Source organism: Trachemys scripta, chromosome 3, assembly GCF_013100865.1.
Source record: "Trachemys scripta elegans isolate TJP31775 chromosome 3, CAS_Tse_1.0, whole genome shotgun sequence".
Taxonomy (NCBI): domain Eukaryota; kingdom Metazoa; phylum Chordata; order Testudines; family Emydidae; genus Trachemys; species Trachemys scripta.
The window spans coordinates 113,857,390-113,872,616 of NC_048300.1; the positions used below are offsets into that span (position 1 = coordinate 113,857,390).

At 44.5% G+C, this 15,227-nt stretch overlaps 1 protein-coding gene across 16 annotated transcripts in view; it reads left to right on the forward strand.

The window, feature by feature from the left end:
- TBC1D32 (TBC1 domain family member 32) overlaps positions 1-15,227 on the forward strand; it is a 166,211-nt gene that overhangs the window by 75,958 nt on the left and 75,026 nt on the right. For all 16 annotated transcript variants that reach the window (XM_034765784.1, XM_034765775.1, XM_034765781.1 and 13 more), the window contains 3 exons: positions 5,112-5,234; positions 7,750-7,858; positions 8,830-8,923. In XM_034765784.1, coding sequence (XP_034621675.1) covers positions 5,112-5,234; positions 7,750-7,858; positions 8,830-8,923 — 326 coding nt within the window. The remainder of the gene's footprint in view (positions 1-5,111; positions 5,235-7,749; positions 7,859-8,829; positions 8,924-15,227) is intronic.

The following is a 15,227-nucleotide window of genomic DNA, read 5'->3' on the forward strand; positions in this document are numbered from 1 at the left end:
TATGCAGGTATTAAATTATTGCGAGTATGGCTCCTGAATTTTTCCTGTTTTCAATAGAAACATATTGAGAACACTGACTAACAGATACAAATGTCAAATATGATGTATTCCCTAGGTTACATCCGATATTATGTGAATGAAAAATGTAATGCTAATCAGATGTTATTCATGATGTGTTTTACTTCTGTGGCCTTGGCTACACTTGCAGATGTACAGCGCTGTGAGTTAAACCTGACTTTGTGCAGCTGAGTAGGCAAAGCGCTACAGTCTGTCCACACTGACAGCTGCCCAGCGCACTGTCGTGGCCACATATGCGGCAATTGCAGTGCTATTGGGAGCGGTGCATTATGGGCAGCTATCCCACAGAGCACCTTTTTCCATTCTGGCGCGGTGGGTTGTGGGAAGGGGGTGTGGGTGCGGGGGATTCTGGGTCCTGTCCCAATGCCCCGTGATGCATCGCTTTGCATCCCAGAAATCCCTTTGTTTCTGTCCATCTTTGGCGCCATCTTTCAATGGTTTCTGTGCAGCGCAATCTGTCTGCGAGAAATGGAGTCGGAACTGTTGAGGCGTATGCTGACGAGTCTCGCCAGCATGTCACGTTTGGCTGTCGAACTATTCCTTAAGCTCCAAAGTGACAGTGAGAGTGAGGGTGAGGAGTCCGACGATGCTATCGAGCCGCATAACGCATACGACACGAAATTGCTTGTGGCATTCATGGACATGTTCAGCACCATGGAACGCCGCTTCTGGGCTCGGGAAACAAGCACCGAGTGGTGGGATCACATCGTCATGGAAGTCTGGGATGACGAGCAGTGGCTGCAGAACTTTCGGATGAGAAAAGCCACTTTCATGGGATTCTGTGAGGAGCTCGCCCCCACCCTGCGGTGCAAGGACACGAGATTGAGAGCTGCCCTGCCAGTGGAGAAGTGGGTGGCTATTGCAATCTGGAAGCTGGCAACTCCACACAGCTACTGGTCGGTCGCAAACCAGTTTGGAGTGGGAAAGTTGACCGTTGGAATCATGTCGATGCAAGTTTGCAAGGCCATTAATCTCATCCGACTCAGAAGAACTGTGACTCTGGGTAACGTGCAGGAAATAGTGGATGGCTTTGCACAAATGGGGTTCCCTAACTGTGGAGGGGCGATAGATGGGACGCACATTCCTATTCTGGCACCACCCCACCTAGGATCAGAGTACGTTAATCGGAAGGGGTATTTCTCTATGGTTCTCCAGGCGCTTGTGGATCATCGTGGGCGTTTCATTGACATTAACACAGGCTGGCCCGGAAAGATGCATGACTCATGCATCTTTCGGAACACTTGGCTGTTCAGGAAGATGCAGGCCGGGACTTTTTTCCCAGAGCGGAAGATCACGGTAGGGGAAGTTGAAATGCCCATTGTGATCCTTGGAGATCCCGCTTACCTGTTAATGCCGTGGCTCATGAAACCCTACACAGGGAGCCTTGACAGCAGCAAGGAACGATTCAACTACAGGCTGAGCCGGTGCCGACTGACTGTGGAGTGTGCCTTTGGCCGTTTAAAGGCCCGCTGGCGATCTCTGCATGGGAAGCTGGACTTGGCCGAAAACAGCATCCCCGTGGTTATATCCGCGTGCTGTGCTCTCCATAATATTTGTGAAGGGAAGGGTGAAAGCGTCACTCAGGCATGGACCTCCAAGGTTCAATACTTGGAGGCTGAATTTGCACAGCCAGAGAGCAGGGCTATTACAGGGGCCCGGCATGGTACTGCAAGGATTAGGGATGCCTTGAGGGAGCAATTTGAGGCTGAAAACCAGCACTGATATCTGGTGTCCTGCACAGGAGTGAAGTGCAGTAGTTCCAATCTTTAGGAATCAGTGTTTGCTAAGCAGACAAGCAGACTTGCAGTGCCTGTTTATTTCTTGGGCTAAGGAGTCTTTTACTTTATGCAATAATAAAGAATGTTTTCAAAGCCAAAGAATCCATTTATTGAAAAGAAAAAAGAAATATTGAAAAGAAACAAGGGGGTGGAGTGGGGAACAGTACAATCACAGATTTGCGTATGTCCTGTCTGGTGTGCTGTGCAGTGAGTGCTGCACTTCAGGACAGCTATACTGCATGGTGATGGGGGTTGAGTGCAGAGGGTAAGGGTTGTGGTTTTCAGGGTTGGGTGGTGAAGATACTGGTGTTGGAGGCAGCGTGAAGAACATGGAAGTTGGGGAAAGTGGGTTGGAGGTGACAGTGGGGCACAACGGAAAGAGTTTTGGGACAAGGGCTGTAGCGGGAGGGTGGCGTTTGCGGTATTGCTCCTCTTTCTGCATGGCTACCAGCTCCTGGATAGCGTCTGCTTGGCGCTCCAGGATGCTTATGAGCCTATCAGTGCTTTGCTGCCGGTGCGCGGTGCTTTGCCACCGGTGCGCTGCGTTTTCCTGGCGGATCCTGCTTTCTCTCTCCCTCCAGTCCTGTGCTTTCTCATTCTCTTTAATAGATTGCTGCATCACTTCTTGCAGCATGTCTTCTTTGCTTTTTCGCGGTCTCTTCCTGAGTCTTTGCAGTCTCTGAGCAGGCAATAAGAGGGACGGCTGAGGTCTCAAGGTTGGTGCAGCTGTATAGGCAAAACGCAACATTAAACAGAGGCAGCATTGTTTATACCAGACAGAGTAATGATTCCCCCCGCACTTAAGGAGTAGAAAACACACAGGTTCTACACAATAGCATAATTTTCCCATTCGAAACAGAGCACACATATCCCACGGGAGCCTCAAAATGGTGAGTAAGGGGGACTGATTGTTTCAGGGCTGCACTGTCCTCTGGGTTTCTGTGCCTTGGGGTGAGCCAACAGCTTCAGGGGGCACCTACACTGAACACTGTCCCAACATTTTCCACAGGAGTTTGTCCTGAGGGTGACCTGGGAAGCAAGGGAGGGTCTTCTACTGCAATGCGGCTTCCACCCCGGCCCGTATGCAGCTTGCCTGTGTGCAGCAATGGTCCCCTCGCAGCACAGTGGCGCAGACGCGTTAGCCTGGCTGGGACAAGGACCACGGTGGCTCTCCCGATAAACCTGCGCAAGTGCATTGCACACGTTCTGGATGAGACATTCGAGGAGATTACCGAGGCCGATTACCGCGATGTGATAAACCACATCAATGCACTATTCCACATCTAGGCATGCATGCCTAAACCTCCTCTCCCAAAGAGCCCGCACCGAAAAAATTCCTTCCCGGAAAAAAAAAAAAAAAACGCTTACCGGGAACCTGCTCTTCTGTTTGTCCTCCACCAAGTACCGGCCGCTGCGACTGGCTACCTTCCTCCTGGCTCGAGAAGAGCTCCTGGCTGCATGGCTCCAGGGATTCCGGGGTGTCTCCATCCAGCCCACCACCATCACTCCCGTTTTCCTCCTCCTCCTCCCCCCCCCACACCGGCTCTGAAGTATCCATGGTAGTGCTCGGAGTGGAGGTGGGGTTAACCCCAAGTATCGGATCCAGCTCTTTGTAGAATCGGCAGGTCGCGGGGGGAGCACCCGAGCGGCCATTTGTGTTGCGGGCTTTGCGGTAGGCAATCCACAGCTCCTTCACTTTAATCCTGCACTGCAGGGTGTCCCAGTGATGGCCCCTTTCCATCATGTCCTTTGATACCTTCCCAAAGGTATCGTAATTCCTACGGCTGGAGCACAGCTGGGACTGGACAGCTTCCTCCTCCCAAACACTGATGAGGTCCAGCAACTCGCCATTGCTCCATGCTGGGGCTCGCTTGGCGTGTGGAGGCATGGGTCACCTGGAAAGATTCGCTGATAGTACTTCACACCGCGCCGGGCTGAGCAAACAGGAAGGGGATTTTTAAAATTCCCGGAGAATGTAAAGTGTTGGTCACATGGTTGGTTACCTGGGGCCAGGGCAGTAGAGTTTGAATTGATGACCAGAGTGGCTAGAACAGGCATTGTGGGATACTGCCGAATAATTCTGGAGGCCATTCACAGCGCATTGGGCAGCCACACTGGAGCCGCAGCGCTGCAGTGGCAGCGCTGCACTTGCTATTCCTCTCGGAGAGGTGGAGTACATGCAGTGCTGCAACCACGGAGATACAGCGCTGCAAATGCCTTGCCAGTGTGGATGGGGAGTGAGTTACAGCGCTGGGGGCGGCTTTACAGCTCTGCAACTCGCAAGTGTAGCCCAGGCCTATGATAAACGAATGAAAGCAGCAACAAGAATTTTAGTAATATATTTTTCCATAAATAGGGCACTTCCGATTAAATAATTTTTGATGTGATGTTACAGTAATCAGATTTATGCAAAAAATACAAAAAAGTTTACAATTTCAATGCTTCATATATTATCCTGGTGATACCTCAGATTCTACAATAGGTAACATCATCAAAAGAAAGAGAGCATTATCATTGTGAATTTTGCCTGATGTTATAAAATAAAATTGTACTTAACTTGCTGTCATGTGTTCTGGAAATTATTACCTTTACCTAGCAGAATGTTCTGACAAAAAAATAACAGATGCATTGTTTTAATTTCATGCTAAATCTTTTGTTGTCTTTGATCTTTGCATGACATTTGACTAAACAATGGAGTACTTACAGTAGAGAATATAAATTTGTGTTTTTTATCTTGACTCTTTTTCAACTGAACTTAATTAGAAGTTACATCAGGAACTTAGTCAGTGTTGTATCATTTCTTGACATTTCAGAGCATTGGTTGTTTTATTAATTCCACATCATGCTTGTTTTCTGTGAAGTGCAGTCAGCAGACTAAGCTGACCAGCATATGTTTGTGAATGGTTTTTTACAGTTGTTTAGTATAAATTAAAAATCTATTGGGAGCTAGTCTCTAGTTGCATAACCCTGAGCAAACAGAGTGGCTACTAAAGGAATGCTTTGTCTCATAGATACTGGAACAACTTTTATAGTGAGGGTGATGAAAGCCATTAAAACAAAAATGTAAACCCTCCAAATGATGGAAACCACTTCAAACCAGGGAGTGCTGCCACTCCCCCAGCATTCCTAGTTCCAGCGCCTATGTCTTATAGCACTTTTTTTTACTTTGAGATCTCATGTTTATTCTGGTCTCCCTTAGTCTGTATTAACAGATTCCTAAATCATGCTGTTATTTCAATGTGTGTCCTTCTACAGGTTGTTAAGTGTGCTGTGCTGTGATCTAGATACACTTCTGCTTTTAGAGTCTCAATATAAAGTATCACAAGTGCTTCTAAATGCCCAGAAGGAGAACGTCATAGAAACTTCTGAAGGACCTGGGTAAGAAATGATCAATATAAATATGATGCTATTTAGACTCAGTCCAGCAAATACTTACACATCTGAATAGCTTTATTCATACAAATACTCCAAGTGACATCAACTAGACTCCTAACATACGTAAAATTATTTACATGCATGTTTGCAAGATTGAGGCCTTAATCTTTAATAGTAAAAAAATGCAAAATTAACAAACTGAAAAAGAGAGAAATATGTTGTCTTTAGTCTCTTTAATATACAATAATCCTAAAGGCAACTTGTAATAATAGCAGGCACAATATTTTCAGATGTAAATGTGATTGTCAAGTTGTGTTATTAAAGGACCCTTATAAAGGTCTGCGGCGGGGCGAGGACTCACCTGTGCGGCACCTTCTGCTGGTAGTCTTGGGAATTAGCTCTTCACCAGCCCCGGAGCACCCTCTGTAGGCTGGTGTCTTGCCTGTCACTGGTCCCTGTGTCCCTCCCGGACCTTGGTGCCCTTTTACATCAGGGTTCTGCCCCCTGCAGTAACCCACAATCTGGGTTTCCCCATCCTGGGGAACCCCCAACCCGCTATCCCCACCTTGCCTGCAGCCTGGGGTTTTATCTGGCTGAAGCTCCCCAGCTCCCTTTGCCCTTCCCCAGCACTGCCTCACCTCAGGTATCCTACCCAGCTCCTAGGCAGCCAGGTCCTTCTCTCTCATAAGCTAGAGAGAGAGAATGTGTGTGTGTGAGCTCCTGGCTCACAGCCCTTTTATAGGGCCAGCTGTGGCCAGATTGGGGCATTGGCTCAGCTGTGGCTGTTTCCCAAATCAGCCTAGCCTTTTCTCTCAGCCCCGGCCCTCTCCAACGGCTGGCTTTTAACCCCTACTTAGCCAGAGAGGGGTGACCGCCCCGCTACAAGGTCTGATATATACAAATAAATATACCTTGAATTTTCCTCTTTGTAACCTCAGCCCTCTCTCCTCCTCTTATAACTTCTAATTGCTAATTACCAAAGTAAAATTATCTTGTGTAAATAGACCACGTTTTCCTTAGAGAGGCCTGCAGTGCAGCCCCACACAGCATAGAGTGATGGAACATTACTAAAATTAGAAGTCTGTTTGTTCTTTAGCTCTCTCAGTATGTTGCACATTAAGAACTTGTCACAGTGTTTACATATGTGATCAGTATAGAGCTGAGACTCTAATAGTATGGCCTAGATCCTTAACTGGTGTATGTCACTGATTTGTACCAAGTGAGGATTGGACCTATTATCTTTCTAAATAATGGCTACACACTGTTCTTACAGCAGACTCTGTATATGAAAAGTGAAAGTGTTTTTCCTTTTTAAAACAAATTTCCTTTGGGCTAGATTGTGACTTTAGCACAGTCTTGAACAAGGGGTGGCATGTAAGCTCTGAATCACTATGCCCTCCATGCTTTATTTTGCTCCTGGAGTAGTAATTTGCTTCTGGCCTATATCAGCAGCAAATTTTAAAACCCCCACTTGACCTCAGGTGCTCTAGCCACTGAATTGGCAGGTATAACCAAGGGTCCCCCAAATTCTCCATCCCAACCCACCCACTTGCTTCTCATCTGCCTCAGGTGGGAAGTAGGCATGCAGAGCCTACTTATTCCTACATGCCCAAGACCCCAGGTTCCTTTAGCCAACTTAGTGATGTGAGAGTTGTTTTTACTGCCCTACTAGTAGCTGAAAGCCCATGCTTTCACGGATGTAATTTGTGAAGTCAGAATGACTTTGCTACTCAAGTTTATGGTTTTATGGTAAGTATGTCTGAGGGCTTGGGAGTGTGGGTTGGCTGGTAGTTTTCTGTTGATTTGTTTGGGTGGTGAAAGAGAGTTTTGTGCACTGCAGTGCAGGGTTATGTGTGTTTGGGGTTATTCCGTGTGCTGGCTGTGTTGATTTGTCTCTGGAGGGCTGTGCTGGGAGATTTGTGTTGATTTGTGTGAGTTGCATGTATACTGTCATGAAGGGCTCAGTGTGTTTGGTGTTATTGTGCGTGCTGGTTTTGTTGTTGTGTGGGTGGATGCTTTACGTGTGGCAGTTGGGACAAGTAATCCACAATCTGTGCAGTCTCCCTCATACAGCCAATGAAATTGTTGCATGCAAATTAGCTTTAAGGTGGTGATTGAGTTACCTCTGATATCACAATGATCTAGGACTCTTGGCATGGAATAGATGCATGGCTTGCTGTCACGTAGGTATAATTCATAAATGGCTGAGAACTTTAAAAAAAAAATAGACATGAACTGCGGACCCCAGTGATGATTGAACCTTGGGATAGTCTGAACAAAAAGAGCACTCAACCATGCTTGTAGCTGTTACTTCAGTCTGACTCAACAGATATTCTAATCTTAGAGTGACAATCCTGGAATCTTATTGTATAGATTTTTCCTTACACAACAAGTATGTAGTCCTAGTCACAATCTAGCTCTATAATTATAGTTTGTCCCTAGAATGATTAGCATCCTTGAATATTTTCTGAGAGCAGCACTCAAAAGTAAATCAAGTTTGTTTGTTTTGTTTTTTCAGAAATTTTATAATTGATGGGATATCGGTAGAGACAAACCATATTCTTGTTAGGATAAATCTTACGGGAGGACCAGCGGAACGGATTTTGCCTCAAAGAGTACTAAATAAGGTTAGAGGGGAAAGTTTAACAATTGTTCTTGTGTTGGTCCTAGGACTTAAGTATTCCTACTGCTAATTCACAATATAAATATTATTTAGCATCAAGAGACAACAACTGCCTGCACATCAAGAGTGTTAACACCTTCCATTGTAAGAAAAGAGATTTGCTTAGCAAAGATGTTATTTCTAGTGTCAGTGGGCTACTAAGTGCTCAGGTACTACCATGTTCATGTAAGGTTATCAATTTTTTTTTCATTAAAAATCTGTTTCTCTAACTGTGGAAGTGATTTTTTTTTAATTCTTTAATAGATTTCTATCTGCAATATCTTCCTTTCATCAGATTTTTTTTTACCTATGGGCATAGTTTGGGAAGGGTATGGGGGGCCTGACCCCCCGAAACTGCAAGCCTTTGGCAGGATGGAATTTGCCCCCCATGCATGGTCCCGTTGGCCAAGCTAGAACTGCCCTCTCAAATATATGCCTATGGTTTTAACCTGCTTGCATTTCATCTGCACTATCAAATACCTGTATCTCTCATCAGTATTCTCACAGTGCAGTATTTGTTAAGCAGGTTCTTTTGTTAAGTGCTATGGTTTTCTACTGACTGTCACACTCATAAGGAGAAGATTGAAATTACTGTCAGCACAGAAGAGACAACTAGATCAATGTATAAAATTGGAAATACAGTATTTCTTTTGAAAGCTATAATTTTCCTTTCAATGAAAAAATATTAAATTCAGAATTGTTAACAATAGTTACCAGAGCAAGTTGCTTAAACCTTCTGGCTCATATACTTACTGGATTTCATATTACTTTTTCTTTTAATTATAGAAAATCATACAATTAAATTGTAGTGTCAATAATTCTGACAAATCTGTTGGAGATTCATTGTACAATAGGCAAACTTTATCTGTGGATGAGTCGGGTAAACTACTATTAATTTTCCTCCTAATATCACTTTGTTCTGGTTCTTTTTTCTAGGGCACTGATCCATATCCCTGGCCAATGTTTTCATCATACCCCTTGCCCAGGTGCTATCTTTCAGAAGCTCCTAAGAAAGCTGATTTTAGACAAGGTACTAAACATATTAATAGTTCAGATGCCAAACAAACATCTTACGTCAGTTTATTTTCATTCTTTTCTTGAAATGAAAACTTATAAATAGCCTGGGATTTATATTATTGGAACCATTTGTGGCCAAATGGGTTAATTTGTTTTTAGTTGTGTTGCTTTGTATACCAATCATTCTGAAAAGCTCTGTTTAGTAATCCATTTCTTATGCAAACTTCAAGATTAACCTTTTGGCTAATCTCAGGTGGGAGACACATGAGACACAAACATATCATCTTGTTTGGCAGCTGGAGTAAAACAATATGCTTACGATACAGGATTTCTTTTGTACTCCGTTTCTTGATTCGGGTCTCTCTTTGCAGAGCGTGTTGGTGTGTGAAATAGACAATATTTGGTTCTTGAACTGAGAATCTGTGGAATGTATGCAAAGTGAGTAGTCTGTTGTAGATTCATCTAGACAAAGCATATACAGAAACCATTTTAAGGTTTTATATTGAGCACATAGTACACTAGAACTTGGTGAATAATTTATAATGAATAATTTCTCATGTGGAATTTGCCTGTTCAGTTATCTGTCAGCAGATCGCAACATACTCAGATGTATTCATGATGAGAAATAATTTGTAAATATATTCAGCAAATAATTCTTTCTCTCTTGGTCATTCACAATTATTCAAATTGTGAATACTCAGAAATTAGACTAAGCAAAATAATTGCATAACTCACATGGTATAGATTTCTTCCCCTGATTGTATGACTTATGATACCCTGGGTTATGCACTATATGCCAGGGCTGGAGAATTTGAAACCAGTCTCTGTTGGTCCATGCGTGTGCCCTGGTTCACCATGTGCCTCCAACCGAGGAAATAAAGTGTTGGGAGGAATTACTGCCTCTCGAGTTCCTTCTCACCACTTCATGGTTTGGATTGGGACCTGTCATTGTCTGCATCTTTGGCTTCATTCTGCACAATAAAAATAATCTAGTTTGTAAATAGTTTTAATAGTTTTTAATAGTTTTAATTGTTTAGCATTAGAATAGTTTCCCTGGGGCATTTCCCCCTCCATCCCTGTACCCTGTTCGGTTACTGGACTATGCCCAGTACTCCAGAATTTAAACTCTCTGCTTCCTGCTCGCGATTCTTCTATGTCAGTGATGACCACCAATACTGCCTGTACTGCCTTGGGGAAGCTCACATTGGCAAGATGCAGTATCTTTCAGTTGTTCCCTAGCTGTACCTGAGAAGATTGGGAACTTTATCTCTGTAAATACTGTGAGGGGTTCCCCCACTCCAGGGGTGCCACCTGGAACTGGGGTATCAGTGAGCCCACCAGCCTGGGCTCCATTTACACTGCACTGCTGTGCAGCCTGCAAAGCCCTCCCCCAGGTGTCACACTGCACTTTACCAGCACACAAACAGGTAGGTACACACCTAGCTGCAGCTATACACACACAGGCTGAAATCAACTCTGCATGGGAAGGCTCAGTTAAGGCACCTCCCAGTTCCTAAGGCATGCACCTCCCTCTGGAGTGTAAACCCAAAATTATACCGTCTTGCGCTTCACAGAGAACTGTGCAGCGTAAGCTCATGAAATTCGCCCTCTCTCTCAATGTGGAAAGGAATATACACAGCTTTCTGCTCCAAGTTATGATTTCAACGCACTGGTTTTAGACAAAACAAAACAAGTTTATTACCTACAAAAGATAGATTTTAAGTGATTATAAGGCAGTGGTGGGCAATCTGCGGCCCGTCAAGGTAATCCGCTGGTGGGCCGTTAGACAATGTTTACATTGACTGTCCTCAGGCATGGCTGCCCGCAGCTCCCAGTGGCCGCGGTTTGGCCTCTTTCAGCAAGGAGTGGGCCTCCTGCTGTGAAGTCCGACTCTGGTGTGGGAGAATTACCCCCCACAAACCCCAAAGTGGCGTCTTGTTGGGATGTTAGGAAGTACTCTCATAAGCATGAGTTTTCCCCTAAGTCCACTTCAAAGAAATTGGACTCAGCTGTAAACAAGCCCACCAACTCAGCCCAGGAGAACTTAGGATATACTAAGTTCCAGTCGCATGACCAGAAAGCACAAGCCCATGTTCTGTCAGTACTGTTATCCCCGGTTCCTCCCAAACCCCAGGATCTGTCAGCACCAACGGATTCCAGTCACTGCCAACTGCAGATACCACCCTCCATGCCGGCTACGATGGTCTGGACAAGAAGAACGCTCTCACATTGGGGAGAGCTGAATCTGTGGCCCTCCCCACAAGACATTTTCGCTCTTCTGAATCCAGAATCCCCTTCTCCATTGGGGCCCTCCATTTCCAAGGGGATAATATCACCTCTGAGAGAATTGACTGCTGGAAGGAGCTGATCACCCGGCCCATACACAGAATACACCTTCCCTTCAACAGCACCAATGGTATTGCCACTGGAACCAGAATCAGCCTTCTCCTCATTGGGAGATTCTGAGCCATCCAATGAAACACTCTTCCCTTACCCTACATGTCCTCCACTACCCAAAAGACCTGCACTGGTTTGAAACCAACCTCGGCCTCATCTAACTCGGAGCTACTGGTACCCCACACCATAGGGGCCCCCGCAACCACCTATCGACCCCTCCAACTGGCCATATTGGAGGCCTTGGGAAGAGTACCCTCCTACAGAGTCGATCCAATCTGCCAGGGAGTCACTTCTTGTCTCCCCTCCCACCAAGGGAATGCTCAGATCTGTCACCAGATCCGACAGAGGAGGAGGAACATTAAGCTCCAGATCCAGTGGTTCTGCCAGAACCTGCAAGACTGGCATTGTCATCCCAAGACAAAGTGGTGACTTCTACATCCCCTCCTCGCCCCCATGACTTCAGGAAATTCCAGGACCGTCTCTGCAGAGTTGCTGAAGAACTTTAGATTCCTTTCGAGGAGATCCAAGACTCCCAGCACAAACTCAGGCATTCTGCATGCTCCCAGACCCAACAGGATAGCTCTCCCCATTAATGAAGCCATTCTGGAGCCAGCTAGGATAGTTTGCCCCCCCTTTCTCTTCCCTCCCTCCACACACACACCTGTGCTTCTAGCCCCAAAGGGGCAGAGAAATGTTATTACCTGCCGGCCAAGAGTGCAAAAATTTTTTTCTCGCCTCTCTTGCAGTTCACTGGTGGTCTGTGCCGCTTCTCTCTCCAATCCTATGGAGAAGAGGAGGAAGTCTGGACTAGTGTCTCCTATTCACTGTCCCCTCTGGCAAGGACCTCAAGGGCAGCTGGTCCCCTTTTCCCCACTGGAAGAAGCTGAGCAGTGGCTTCTGTTCGTCTTTTGTTGGAGAAGCCTGCGGTGCATCAGGAACTCCTGTTAGTGCTTTGGCCTGAAGCCTATAATACGGGAAGCACTGCTGACCATTCTTGTCATGCACATGCACATTCCAAGGATGGCATTGTTATGAGATGCAGACAGCAGCCTGATACTGCTTACTTGTTAAAATAAATATGTTTTGCATGGGTGGAAGACAGTGAAAGTTCTGGGGTGAGGAATGATTTTTTATTTATTTATTTGTTTGTTTGTTTACTTAATAAATACATAAATAAATAGAATAAGTTTAATGGGATTCCATTGGTGTCACTGAATCCCAGCTGTCAACTCTCAGGTATGAATTTATAAATCCTTTGAAGGGCTGGTACACATTAAGTGAATTCTAGTTCATAACTCTCTTCTTAAAGACAAGCTTGTGCCTTCTGGGAGTAAAAACACCAACAAATGGAAAAGAGATTCCTTTTAAAATAACAATTGTCAGAATTATTCAAATGGGTTATTATTTCTGTGATTCATCCACTTATATGAAATTTGTCTGCCATAGTCATTGAGCTCATTCATTACTTAGCATAGCAAGCCCTTATCATATCAGACACATTTTAGATGTCAAGCTTCTTGACATCCAGTAACTATTGATAACAGTAATAATACTGTAGTTACTCCTATATCACCACTTCCCCCCTTGCTAAGGTGCTCACAACCATTTTAAAGAAATTGTCACTAATAATTTTGTAAAACAAATATAAGAAAACTGGATAAACTATTTCAGAAGTCAACCAATTTGATGATATTTTAAAAGGAATGTGGGGGCTTCAAAACAATTTAAAGCTGAAAATGCCTGAAAAAAGTAAAGTTCCGCGATACCATGTTACAATGCAGGGGTGAATAAGCTAAGATGGATGGATGTCCAGGGGAGCAAGTTCTGCATTTTGTTGTTGCTACAGTAAAACCAAATAATCTGCAAAGCTATTGTGGGTAGTGTCAGCATGTAGATACCTGTCAGATTCACAGAGGAGTTCCCAAACATAGCTAGGTTTCTCCCCTGTTATAAGAGTTTATAGTCCACCAAAGACAATATAAAGTCAGTCTGTCACTTTATAGACAGCCATCAAAGAATGCAGGATGTGCATAACATGATCACAGCTACTCATCAGGTGTACAGTTGGACTGTAAGGTGAGAACGCTGATGGAAACCCTACTAAAAGGGAATTAAAATATTCAAGCCTTGTCACCCTGAACTCATTTGAAGCTGTTGAAAGATGGATACATGAGCATTCTGTGAAAAGTGGAAACATTTTCATGCCATCTTGGACCTGTAGCTTTGCATGGAAAGATTATAGTCAAAAACATTCCCAGTGGTTTTAACCTGCCTTGTGCAGAACATACCCTTTCAATAAATGGGGAATATGAAGGAAGAGAGCCCTTTCTCTTAATGATGAGCCCTTCGTGGCAACTAGACATCTTTGTTCACTGGACTGAAAATGAGGTTCTTGTGATGCAGGCAGAAATATCACCCATCTCCCCTTTATGGCAGAAACTTGAGCTGGCAGGATTTACCCAAAGGACATACTGCTTCAAACTTTCCAAGAAGCTACTCTGTTCTGGCAGGTGCTAGGCATTTGTCTGTGTGGTTTCTGTTTTGTTAGGAAAGAATATGTGGAAAATAAAATCATAAAATGTGATTTATTTGCATGAATTATCACAGCCAGGAGTTAGAGACTTACAGGCTGAAACACTGGAGAATAATATATTGTGTGTCTCTTCTGTTAGTGTGAATTTGAAACATAATTTATGATGAAACTTCAAATGACTTAGGCTATTATTTCCATGAGGAAATAAATTATGTAAATTCCACCTGTTTACACTGTAGCAAGATACCCTGTTACTTTTCTTTTATCTTAAGTGTTCAATTATATTTCAGTAATATAATTTGGGGTATAACTGCTAAGGGGTAAGTGTTTAGAATGATACACACAATCGTCTTGTTGTTTAGAGGCAATACCAAATTAAAAATAAGTGAGATTTCTTTATCTGTACCATAAGTTATTCAAAGCAAAATAATACTAAAAATAAAATTAACGTATCATGATTTATGCTTTTAATTTGCATTTTGCATTTCTTGTCACATGCAAAATTATATTTAATAGGTGCATTGTCTAATTTTCAGGAGCAGTATGTTTTGATGATAAAGATCAGGGTTTCTCAAACTTTCTGGTGTGTAGATAGTTATTTGACTGAAACTTCTTTTCTATTTAGAATTGCATGGACCACTTCCTCTCCCAACTTTTCTGTTTTTCCATTGTGAGTGTACAACATCCTCATGTTGTCTACAGTAACATTTGCTCCTCTATTGCGCCAAAGACCCCACAGTCACTCTCTCCTCTCTAGCTAAGGAACTGTGCAAGGTGGGAGCATTAGGCCTCCAGTATAGTTCAGGACCTGTGCAAGACAGGAAATCTAGCCATATAGAATTCATGAAGTTCCTAGAGCAGCAAGCCCACAGCTCAGGACACTCCACACACAGACCTCATCAGCCCCTGCTCCCAAAGCTTCCTTCTTTTTCTGCCTCTCAAAGCCTAGAATCCCCACAACAGACCTCTTCAGACCCTGTTCCCAACCCTGTTTCTCTACTCAAAATCTTTTACCCATACACCCCCTTGTTCCCTGAGCTTTCCCCTCCCTCTATCTAGAGCTTTTACTTCAACTTTTGGGGTGGGGAGCACCTACTTCTCTGAGGACTTGCCCTTTTTGAATTCTGCCTAGGGTTACCATACGTCCTCTTTTTCCCGGACATGTCCGGCTTTTCGGCACTCAAACCCCCGTCCGGGGGGAATTGCCAAAAAGCCGAACATGTCCGGGAAAATGGCGGCTCTGCTCCTCCCCTGACTCTTCGGCTCTGTTTAAGAGCCGAGCTGCCCGAGTGCTATGGGCTTCAGGCAGCCCCCTTGCCTCCGGACCCCAGCCGCCGGCCGGGCACTTCCCCTCCCGGGCTCCGGCGGCACAGGGTCCGGAGGCATG